Genomic DNA, 12,260 nt, shown 5'->3' with positions numbered 1-12,260 from the left:
CCATTAAAGCAAAGAAACAATCATTAACTAAATAAACATGCATATCTGGATAAAGATAAAGCGCTTTGCCCCCAAAAGGGTCACTTTTCTGTCCAAAGTAAAGCAATGGGCCCTGTACTCAAATACAAATAACAAATTTGAAATGAATCCATTCATTATTTAATAATTAATATAAAATAATAAAGCCTTACCAATATACCATATATTTTTTCAATGTAAAATGCTAATTAAAAAAAACAACAACAAATCCTGAATATGGCATACAAATGTTTATTTGTGCATCATTTCAGTGCAGATATATTGATGTGTTTGATTTCATCCAATCTGTTCTTGTGCATCTGGAAGGCTGGTGTCACCCAGCGCCCACACGAACATTGCTCACCATACCAGTTAAAGGAGCCCAGCTTTGAGCTGCATTTGGGGCACAAGAGCTACAAGACAGATTTTACAAAAACATTTACTTTGGAATATATTAAAACATCTATTAAGAAACAATATCAGCCACTACAATCTATTAAGATTATAGAACTCTGGATCCCTAGCAAACAGAACTCTGGATCCCTAGTGGAAGAGGAGAGTTTTCCCTATATTTGGTGTAGATTATGTTTATGTATTGTATATATTGCATGGCATAGTATCTGTTAAACATTGTGTATTGTAACGTGTTGATTGGTGCTGCTGTCTTGCATGCCATTTTCATAAACTGCAACTCAAATTCCGAAAAAGTTGGGACAGTAAAGAAAATGCTAATAAAAACGAAAAGGAGTCCTGACTTGTCACCAACTGAGAATGTGTAGCGCATTATGAATGCAAAATATGGCAACGAAGGCCCTGTAAAATTGTGCAGCTCCCAAAATGTTATTAGAAGAAATGGTGATGTTACACAGCGGTACACAAACGACTGTCTTTTGAAGCATGTTGCAATCATCTGATTTGAAATAAGTGTATATTCAAATATTATTATTAAATTCAAAATAACATCAAGGTAAACATCAAATAATGTGTTGTTTTAGTGCTTTCATTATGGCACAAGGTGAATCGAATTTACAAGTCACGCCTTTTTGTTTTTATTTGCATTTTCTTTACTGTCCCAACTTTTTGGGGTTTAGGGTTGTACAAAGCAATCAAACATCCATCCTTCAGATGTGTGAAGTAATCTGGTACTACCTGTCCATCCATGACACCTAGTAAGGCCTGCTCCATCCACTGCACTGGCTCTATGAAGTAGGATGTGCACTGTTTCTCATCTTCAGCCGAAGGGGTCACTGTCCTTGTCTTCTTATGAGTAAACGCTGAGGCTCCGCCTCCAACACAGTGACTGAGAATGCTGGAATGGCGGAAGAGTGTGCGCCTGTTGAAGACAGAGGGCAATGACAATGTTGGTCAAGTCAGTTCCATATTGTATATTCTTATTCATATCTTCTGCACATGGTGCCGAGCATCTGGGGAAAGTTTAAAAAGAGATTATACCTGCACTTTCTACATCTGTAAACAGCCTCTAAATTCTGGGTTTGGGCAGGGTCAACAGCGAAGATATCTTTTGGTACATTCTGGAGCTCTATATTGATAAAAAATAATAACTTGTGTAGCAGGTTTCCTGGTTGATAGTATTGAGCATGCAAGTTCTTTAAAAGTTATGTAAAAGTTATGTTTGCACATACGGTTGAGCTCAAATCTTAACATACCTATTTTATAATTAGTTTGCATAACCCTTGCAGAAAACTTTGTAAACTTATGAGCACAACTGTCCAATCACAGGTTGCATTTTTTTTCTTTAGAAAAGTGAACGAAATCCATGGCCACAGCTTTCCAATGTATTAAGCATAGTACAATGTATTTAAAAAGGCAAAAAATAAATTATAATGAGATATATATTTGGAATGTACAAACCTGGATATTTCTCTGTAATTTTCTTCAATCTAAACTGTTTGTATAAGGGATTCGTGGAGTCTAGTTTACAATCCAATAATTCATAAAGTGACAACTGGTCCAGAAACTCTTCATTCATTCTGTGGATATAAGAAAACTGCTCTACAAAAGCAAGTCTCATCTGTAAGTGACTTTTAAACATTGCAACCAACAATGGCAAACTTTCCATCACAGGATAAACAATGAGACATACTTCACATCTGGTTTTAAGTTTTGGAGTTTAGTATATGCATCCTGTAAACTGAGGTTTTGTGTTTTCATCAGATAAGCCGTCACTACAGCAGCACTTCGACTTTGCCCCACATGACTATAGAAACAAGCAAAAAGTTGAATCTCAGTGACATACAAAAGACAAATAGCACATATTACTGAAAAACGTATTATTACTAAATAAGACATTTGTAACACTATAACAACCTGAATTAAATAGTCATTCACAAACATTGTATTTTGCTTACCAGATCAGTAGTTGATGTACATTCAAATATGAAAACAGTTTAAGAAAATATGAATTTATGTTTTATCCCAACTATTATATAAATGCTCAACTAATGACACGTTCAGGATAATATACTGTAATGTGTGGTAATCTTACCCTCTATTGACATATTGTCAGTTATATGACTACTAAATATAACACCTTATATAAAAGCTGTCTAATTATTATGTAATTATAGGTATTTAGGCCCTCTAACAAATATTAACTTATTAATGTCTCAATAATTCAAACATATGTGCGTTATGAAAAACACTAATCCTACCAATGCACGAGGACTGCTGGTGGTTTGGACTCATGTTGTGTATTCAGAGCGTCATATATGAAGCTGATACAGTCATCCAGTTTGCTCAGAAGATCTGTGGATGCATCATCCAGAGCCCGGACAAATCTCGTGTGGAATCCGGTCACAGCAGCTTCCTCTGAGTCAACAGTGAGTATGTGGGTTATACCTGCATCTGACAGGCTTTGAGCATCCCTCAGATCGGACACAGAACCGATGTAGACTCCAGACTCCACTGCTATCATGGTTTACTAGGTAAAGACAGTAACACTTGTAATAGGCATTTGGTAGAATCCATCTAGACAGTGCATGTTAACAGCCAAGCATATATTTACAAATTGAATACATATCAGTGTAAATTTTTTGCCAAACTGCTACATTTCCGAGGCTACTGATTTCATTATAAAACAGTCACTATAGACTGTATTTTGTTTAATACAGAGTAAACATATATCTATGAAAATCTTCAAAGCATGACTTTACTGTAAGGTACGTCCTATCGTTATTTCTCACGTGTAACCTGTGATCAATGTGTATGTCCAGGAAAATAAAAGAGTCGGTAGGAAACAAGCGTGAATTTGTTAGTTCCGGAAAGAAATTCCCGTTGCCGCCAGAGGGCGATAATGTATCGAAATAGCATGTTTCTCTATGTTGCAATATTTTTCTTTAAGCTGTTAATATAACGTAATAATAAGTCCTGACGTGCAATTCCTGTTTATGTCATCTATTATTCTGAATGAACAATGCATATGCCCATAAAAACATTTTTATGATCAAAATCTGATTAACATTTAGTTTACGCCCTAAACACCTTGTGCGTTTTTTATTAACGTGTTTTTTATTTTTACATATTTTTTTATTACAACTAAGAAACACCTTCTCAAGTCAGTTTAAAGAGATGTTGAATTTCTGTCATGGTAAGAACTTTCTATTGGGGACTACAGTTTCTTTTCTAATAAGCTAATAAAATAATTCTCAACCCTAGCCATACCTCTAAAACTAACCCCCATAGAAACCTTTTTGCATTTTTAGATTTTCATTCATTTCAAGACAGTATTTAGTATGTTTACTACAACATTTTCCTAATTTACATTTTATCAACATTTTATAATTTTATTAAGTTTCATGGTGTTTCTAGACCTGTAGTACTTACTGCTTTTTTGGTAGATGTTTGGCTGTCCTGCATGTGGTCTATGAAAGCAAACACTATGACATCTAAACAAGAGTGAGGGAGACCAATGCACATCACCTTACATAAGTCACAGGCTGTCTATTCCTCTTACCTAGGTTATTTATATTATTGCCTGTAACTCAGTTAACATGAAACCGTCTTCCTCATACCTGATAATTGTGTCTTTTCTCAGAGATCACTTAATAACATGGGAAGGGTTAGGAAGGTATTAGACTAAGGGAATTACTGAGAGGCCTTTGTTGAGCATGATGATGGATTATAAAGTGGCAGCAAAATATTTGGTCACGTAAAGCACACTTAAAAATGTAATTGCAATAAAACAATATAGATTTATCAATCAAAGGTGCATTTGCCAATGATGCTGAACTTTTTCTTATAATTTTTCTTTCTTTTTGCAATTATTTTACTATTAACCAAATAGTCTCAAGGTGTTACTGTATAAAGTGAATGTACGAAGTTAGTTCCCCTGAAGTCCACACAGGTGTCCTAGCAGAGTAACCGCATGAACTATGAACATGTTCCACTAACGTTTGACAAATAGAAAGTGTCTAAATGAACATTTTGAACAGTATATCTATTCTTTTATCATTTTAAACCTTTAAACGATTTCAAAACAAACGTCTTTTTTGAAATTATTTGTTTGAAAAGTGTGCTTGTGTGATCATTCTTAAAAATAAAGGCCATATTATATTTTGTTATGTAATCCATTGACATTCACACATTTTTAAGTGTGGCTATGCAAATACTTTTTGGGACCACTTTCTTATGGCATATTATGGAAACTTAAATAACACCTCAACAAGTCACTGTAATATTACAGAGCAGATGCCTGTGCCTTAATCTGACTGGTCCTCTCAGTACAAGTCCAACTTAACCTTGTGTGGTCCCTCAGAATCCCTACCCAATCTGTTCAACTCACGTACGTCGTTCCTGGGATGCACAGCATTTGCACAGCATCACTACATTGAATGAATCCTGTTCAGCAGAAACACATAATTTTCAGTCTTTACTTTTATTTACCGCAGTCATTTGCCCTCTGGTCGTCATGTAATGTTTACGGTTACTGGTTTTGTAAGAGCATCAGAAATTTGCATCAGCATTTAATTGTCTAGACACAAAAAAGACAGAGATTTAGGATTAAGAGCTTAAAGAAAAACAAGGACTGATGCTTCCTAGAAATGAACATCTGTGAAAAGTTCAATAGGCTTCAAGTTGTTCTCCAGCACCCTTTATGCTTGAGACATTAAGATTTCAGTTGCACAACTTAATTTGCTCTTGCAACAGAACAGGGTAAGATAGGAAATGAGCAGCACAGGTCATTGTCGAAAGTTTCTTCTTGCCTCAATATTTTCCACGAAGGAAATGTTACTTGCGCCATATTGATACATCTTGAGGAAACAAAACTGCCTGAAAAAGAAAGTCAAATGCATGCATACACAATTACATCTTCCATTTACACTGATGAATACAAAAAAATGAAAGTCTCTTATCTCCTGAATTAAAAACTTAGCCTATATTTCTCATCTACAAAAGGATTAATCATCAAAAAGTATATGGTTTGCACCAAAGAGCCTGCTCATATCTATTTCATTGTTTGGCCCCACTTTATTACTATAAGGTTCCAGATTTTGTCATGTCTTCAAATTCAGGTCCTTTCTAAGAGGTGGCTTTCATCTCAATGAGGCCCAGTTCTGTGAAGAGCTGAAGAAGATGGTTGATATCTGGACACTGGCCAAAAAATCTTCCTCTCTGAAGTCTACATTAACCTTCCTGCATTTTCTTCAAACTTTAAATGCACCTGGCCTTGGCAGCCTGTATGAAACCTCCCTGCTTGAAACCTCCCTGCAGTGCTCATGGTTGTTTTTCATTTAAATTATTCTACCAGAGCTCTAGTTTATAGCAGAAAGCATAGGAATAGTTCTTCTCAGCTGGCAGTCCAAGAGGTGTGATTCCCTGTGCCAGCACTCACAAGGCACAATTGATTTATGCCTTTTGTATCCTCTCAAAAGTTCCCTAAGGGTAGCACTACTTCATTTGTTTCTATTTCAGTGCTTCAAAATATGAGTGCTTCATTGCCAACTGTTTTCCTGCATTTGCTTATTGATTAATTAACCATTGTTTAAAGTCTATTTTTCTCTCTCTGTTCTTTCCTCTTTTCTATTAATACTCATTTGAAATAAAAACATGTGGTATGCCTATCTTGTACAGTCACTGTGGAAAGTGTCCCCTGATCATTCTTTCAGATGTACTCAAGTTTAACTATAATTTGCTTGGCTGAGTAGACAATGTTCAGATTGTTTTTTTCTTCTTCTAATTAATTATTTTCATGTTTTATATGTTGAGAAATTTCTTTGAGATATTTGACATCTTCATTGTTATTGCCTTGATTTTACTAATGTATCTTGGTTTGTCTTGAACTTCATTGCAAAAATAGGTTTAACTAGTTTACTTTGGAATTAAACAATATTGTAGTTCAGGTTTCCCACACTTTCAGTGGATTTGCATGACTTTTTCATGACCTTTCCAGATGTTTGTGATTAATGGATACAGCTTTTTACAAATTATTTTAATTTAGGCAGGTTTGCTACTGAATTGTTTACATTGATTTGTGAACGTAGATAAGAGTGATATCAAGCTGGTGAAATAATTTAGAGCACAGAAAAACTAGATAAATTGATGTTTACAGTAGAAATTTTCATGACAGACCTGGAAAAAACAATATTAGAATTCCCTAATATTCTTCTAGGTTTTCCATGACCATGGGAACCCTAGTTACATATCATAGAGGAATGTTTTTATAATGTCTGTCTAATCAATAACATTTGTTGGCTTTTATCAGAAACATGCAGAAATTCCTTAGTGGAATGCACACTTTTTTTATACTCCTTTAGAGATATTTCAATGGTTTCCCAAAACACCCCTCTCTTGGTATATATTTTATAGTGACAAACAACACGTTCTTTGTGAGCCTATGTGTTCATTTACATTTAGTACTCATGTGTACTCATCAGTATGGCATGGGCCGTGTCCCATGAGCTCCTCTGTCAGTCGGCTTGAGTAAGGTTTATGACGCACATCCTGTGGCGAAAGAGTAGCAATACGCCACTCATGAGGTAATGATGGCAGTCCTTCCTGGATTTAATCTCTGATTGTTGTCTTGCTTAAGTCTTCTTCTCACCACAAAAGCAGTGGTGGAAAATTTGATAAAAGAGTTACTCTGACAGAATATTGTGTAGCCTAATAATGTCTGATCAGGTTTAAGCCAATTTGCTGGCATCTCATATATTTCAATGAAGTAAAAAAGTGTCATAACCCTTTAGAATGATAACTCATAACGTCTAGGTTACGGATGTAACCTCCGTTCCCTGATGGAGGGAACGAGACATTGTGTTGTAGAAGCGACACTAGGGGTCTCTCTAGAGCGCCGAATATACCTCTGATCTATGAAAAAAGGCCAATGAGAAGTTGGCGGACAGAATTTGCATGTCCCGCCCCCGGACATACAAGTATAAAGCCGGGGAAATGCGTCTGTTTAATTCAGGGTTTTTCTGAGCTGGAAATGGTCTGGCCACAACAGTGGCTCGGCTCAGCGACATGGACGGGAGGACACAACGTCTCGTTCCCTCCATCAGGGAACGGAGGTTACATCCGTAACATAGATGGTACTTCACGTGCCAAAATGACCAGCTGTATCAGACTACACGTACCCTTCCCCAATGCCCCATAAAGTCGTCGGAACACTTATAGTTACCCTAGACAGGGGAACAAGGCGACGCTTGCCAACCTGAGAACGGGCCGAGCCTAGCCGGGCCTCTTTTCTCTCTATGTTTCTCGCATAGAGCAAAACGGCTGGGGCCCTTACACGCATCGTGGGAAGGGGGTCTTACCCAGTTCCCTATTCTTTCAGGGGGAAAAGACCCTGCATAGACCACATCCGCCCAGAGATGGGGAGTTAAAAGTGGCGAAATACACCACATGGACTTTAAGGTCACATATGGGAAGTGGCGTGGAGATAGATCCCGCCTCTTCGGAGGGAGGAGTTGCAACAGACACGGCGACTGGGGGGCAGCAAGAACTGCCCAAGGGAGACGTGGGTCCACTCGTAAGGAGACCATACCACGGAAAATACACACAGCCGGAACGTCCACATAGGAGCCCTAACCTGTGGAGCACCTATTCCAGTACAGGGTAGATTTGAGTACCTGCAGTGGATTGGGTCAGAGAATTCCTCCGCCGAATTGCAGCACCACAGGGCTAGGGAGGAATCATCCAGGGAGCCGAGTGAGTGGGCTCTCCTGGGAAAAAAAGCTCCAGGTATTACCTCAGCTGAGAGAAAAGGCGCTAGGTGCAAGTGATTCACCTGGTCAATCCGTCAGCGTGTTACTCGGACCTGAAAAAACATGGGACGAGATTGACTCTACCCTGAGATTGTAGAATGCCTCTGTCCAGTGCCCATGAGGATGCAACATTCCTTGTTAAGTGTGCTCGGACCCGCAAGGGGGGGGGGGGCATGGCCTGGGTATGATAGGCCAATGAACCAAATGGGAGAGCCTCTGTTTGGAAACAGCGTTCCCTTTCCGCTGTCTACCGAAGCAGACAAAGAGCTGCTCAGAGCGTCTAAAGCTCTGCGTGCGGTCCAAGTAGGTACGCAAAGCACGGCTCCCGGGCCAGCGCTTGCAAGTTCACTACCTGGTCTCTGAAGGGCGTGGTAGGAACCTTGGGCTTGTAGCCCGGCCGCGGTCTTAGGATCATATGTGTGTCTGCCAGACCGAACTCCAGGCAAGTGTCGCTGACAGAGAACGCTTGCAGGTCCCCGACCCTCTTGATGGAGGCGAGCACGATCAGCAGGGCCGTTTTTAAGGAGAGGGCCCTGAGTCCAACTGATTATAGCGACTCGAAGTGGGGTCTCTGAAGGCCCGAGAGGACCACTGAGAGATCCCAGGAGGGGAACAGGCTTGGCCGGGACGGATTTAACCTTCGGGCGCCTCTTAGGAACCTGATAATCAAGTCGTGCTTACCCAAAGACTCGCCGTCTACTGTATCATGTTGGACTGTGATATAAGCTACATACACCATCAAGGTGGACGGGGACAGCCTCCCCTCCAACCTCTCCTGCGGAAATGAGAGCACTGACCTGACTGCGCACCTTTGTGGGTCTTCACCCTGAGAAGAACACCAAATCGCGAACAAGTGCCACTTTAGGGCGTAAAGTTGCCTGGTAGAAGGGGCTCTGGCTTGGTTGATCGTGTCTACGACAGTAGGTGGTAGATCAGCTAGATCTTCCGCATCCCGTCCATGGGCCGGACGTGGAGGTTCCAGAGGTCTGGGTGCGGATGCCAGAGCATGCCCCTTCCCTGAGAAAGAAGGTCTTTCCTCAGAGGAATTTGCCAGGGAGGGGCTGTCGCGAGGAGTATGAGGTCCGAGAACCAAGTCGTGCTTACCCAAAGACTTGCCGTCTACTGCATCATGTTGGACTGCGATATAAGCTACATACACCATCAAGGTGGACGGGGACAGTGCGCCAATAGGGAGCCACTAGAGTGACTTGTTCCTCGTCCTCCCTGACCTTGCATTGCACCTGTGCAAGAAGGCTCACTGGGGGAAATGTGTACTTGCGCAGCCCTGCGGGCCAGCTGTGTGCCAGCTGTGTGCCAGTGCGTCTGTCCCGAGGGGAGCCTCTGTTCGGGCATACCAGAGTGGACAGTGGGAGGTCTCTCGGGAGGCGAACAGGTCTACCTGAGCCTTGCTAAACCGTTCCCAAATCAGCTGGACCGACTGGGGGTGAAGCCTCCACTCTCCACTGGGCTTGGCTCATGGCGGCAGGGTTGCGGCAGGGTTGCGGCAGGATGTGTGAAATGGCCTCTGTCTGCTTTTTCACCACGGAGAACTGCTGGGCGAAGTCCTCGACGGTGTCGCTGAAGAGGCCGAACTGGGAGACAGGGGCATCGAGGAAGCATGTCTTGTTTCAGCCACTGATGACATTCCTGATCCACGAGTGTGGCCATCGCCTGTCTAAGTGTATGTGCAGTGGCCTTCGTGGCCCTGAGGGCGAGGTCGGTCGCTGAGCGCAGTTCCTGCAGCATGTCGGGATCAGGACTACCCTCGTGAAGATCTTTAAGTGCCTTGGCCTGGAGGACTTGCAGGAGGGCCATGGTATGAGGGCGGAAGCGGCCTGTCCGGTGGTGCTGTAGGCTTTGGCAGTCAATGATGACGTCGTCCTACAGGCCTTGGAGGGGAGCACAAGGCGAACCCGCCAGGTGGCAGCATTCTCGGGGCATAGGTGGATCGCAACCGCCCTGTCCACCTGGGGAATCACCGTGTATCCGTGAGCCGCTCCGCCGTCGAGGGTATTGAGAGCGGATGAGTGAGGGGCTTTGTGACAAGCAGAGAGGGGTGCTCTCCATGCCGTCGTCAGTTCATCATGCACCTCCGGGAAAAAAGGGACCGGGGGGGCGTGGCTGTGAGTGGCGCGCAGACCCCAGGAACCAATCATCCAGCCAGGAGGCTGGAGAGTTCCAGTCCAACCCCACGCTGGCGGCGGCCCGAGCAAGCATGTCAGACATCTGGGCGTCAGCCTCAGCCTGGGCGTGCTGGCCTGAAGGCGACAGCCCAGACGAGTACTCCGCGTCAGATGCCGGACCGCTCTCCAATGCAGCGGCGAGCTCATCCAGCTCGGGGGGGGGGGGGCTCAAGAGGATAGGCAGGCTGGCTGTGAGGCGAGCCGCTGTTGCCCCGAGCCCGGAGGGAGGTCAGAGAAGGAGCGACGCAGGGGGCGGCTGGAGTGGTGTTCCTTCGGTTGAAGGAAAGCCGCGACCGCAACGTTGCCATGGTCATGTTCTCGCAGTGACAACATGAACCATCCACAAACGCTGCCTCGGTGTGATCGCAGCCCAGACTCACGAGACAGCGCCTATGGCCGTCTGAAGCGGAGAGCACTCTACCGCATCCAGGAACTACACAGGGGCGGAAAGGCATCTTTACAAAGACGCAATGATGTGCGCCGTAGATCCAACAGCAGATTCGACCAGAGGAAAGAGGAACAGGTGTGTGACTCGCAGCTCGCTGCATACACGACCAGGCGGCTGTGGCTCAGTTGGTAGAGCAGGTCGGCCACTAATCGCAGGGTCAGTGGTTCGAATCCTGGCCCACACGACTCCACATGCCGAAGTGTTCTTGGGCAATACACTGAACCCCAATTTGCTCCCAATGGCAGGCTGGCACCTTGCCAGTTCTGAATGAAACAGATGCATTTCCCTGCCTTTATACCCATATGTCTGGGGGCGGGACATGCAAATTCTGCCCGCCAACTTCTCATTGGCCTTTTTTCATAGACCAGAGGTATATTCGGCGCTCAAGAGAGACCCCTAGTGTCGCTTCTTCGACACAACACAACATTGAAGTGAGCGACAGACGGGGAACTACTTTTTGTTATAAATGTCTTCCACTTCTTAACTATCTTCCATCTTGAAATTACAGTGTTTGAATGTGATCAGGATTTATTTTTTATCCTTCACACAAAGAGTGTGCAACATTGCATTTTGGTCTGAAGGCCAGAGTTGACCAGTAAAGAATACAATACTGTGATTAATGATGTGTGTGTGTGTTTGTGTTTGATTAAAACATTAGGGGGCTTGATTAACAAATGTATGACAGAGAGAGATCTACCTCCCAAATACACACACACACACACACATGTTGGTGCGGCTATTCTTATGAGGATTCTCCATAGACATAATGATTTTATACTGTACGAACTATAGATTCTAACCCTAACCCTATCCCTAAACCTAACACTCACAAAAAACATTTTTAATTTTTACATTTTCAAAAAACATTGTTTAGTACGATTAAGTGATTTTAATTATGGAGACACTAGAAATGTCCTCATAAACCACATGATACAGAAGCAATTTAGACTAAATAGAAAGGAGAAACTGTGGCAAACTAATGACCTCATAAACAAGTATTATTGTACTTGAGCTTAGTTACCTACAGTATCTGTGAGACCACACTAGTGTGGAAAATTAGCATGAAGACGTCCTTTCAAACACATATCAAAGAGAGCAGATTTGTGGCTGAGTGCGCAATATCTTGGCGTACAGTTGCACATTTATCTGGGTGTTGGGGCCTCTGTGTGTTTTTGCCTCATGTTCCCCCAGACATAGGTTGTTGTCTGAGGGTGAAATGACCAGACGGTGCTCATTTCTCCAAGGCTGGCCTCAGCGAGGCGACTGTTAGGTTAAGGGGTGGGCCACTCTGCTTCTAACTGTGATAAATGATTGCAAGGGTGAGGTCTCCAACACTTTGCAATTGAATGGTCCACTGCCAACAGTTGTTGTGGACAAACAGTAAGATAATGC

General features: G+C 42.7%; 1 protein-coding gene across 3 annotated transcripts; it reads right to left on the bottom strand.

Moving 5' to 3' along the window:
- Positions 1-236: 236 nt before the first annotated feature.
- On the bottom strand, positions 237-3,267 carry dusp12 (dual specificity phosphatase 12). Of its 3 annotated transcripts, none has more exons than XM_052128102.1 (7): positions 3,222-3,252; positions 2,691-2,959; positions 2,123-2,236; positions 1,891-2,009; positions 1,471-1,558; positions 1,168-1,351; positions 237-431 (listed from the first exon to the last, which is right to left on the bottom strand). In XM_052128102.1, exons 2-7 carry the CDS (start codon positions 2,951-2,953, stop codon positions 282-284), a joined length of 918 nt encoding a protein of 305 aa, XP_051984062.1. In that variant the 5' UTR covers positions 2,954-2,959; positions 3,222-3,252; the 3' UTR covers positions 237-281. The 3 variants fall into 3 exon arrangements, with proteins under 3 accessions (XP_051984062.1, XP_051984060.1, XP_051984061.1); XM_052128101.1 differs by having other exon boundaries at positions 238-431; positions 3,192-3,267; XM_052128100.1 differs by having other exon boundaries at positions 2,691-3,243.
- Positions 3,268-12,260: the final 8,993 nt, after the last annotated feature.

The sequence above is a fragment of the Xyrauchen texanus genome, chromosome 6, assembly GCF_025860055.1.
Source record: "Xyrauchen texanus isolate HMW12.3.18 chromosome 6, RBS_HiC_50CHRs, whole genome shotgun sequence".
Classification (NCBI taxonomy): Eukaryota; Metazoa; Chordata; class Actinopteri; order Cypriniformes; family Catostomidae; genus Xyrauchen; species Xyrauchen texanus.
This window is presented reverse-complemented; position numbering and strand designations above follow the sequence as displayed.

Bases quoted from the DNA above. Each gene is read 5' to 3' on its own strand.
- dusp12 (XM_052128101.1), bottom strand. From the start codon at position 2,953: ATGATAGCAGTGGAGTCTGGAGTCTACATCGGTTCTGTGTCCGATCTG. The intron at 2,237-2,690 runs GTAGGATTAGTG...TTGTTTCTATAG, and splicing joins CCAGCAGTCCTCGTGCATTG to TCATGTGGGGCAAAGTCGAA. The intron at 432-1,167 runs GTAGTACCAGAT...TCTGTCTTGTAG, and splicing joins TAGGTGTCATGGATGGACAG to CTCTTGTGCCCCAAATGCAG.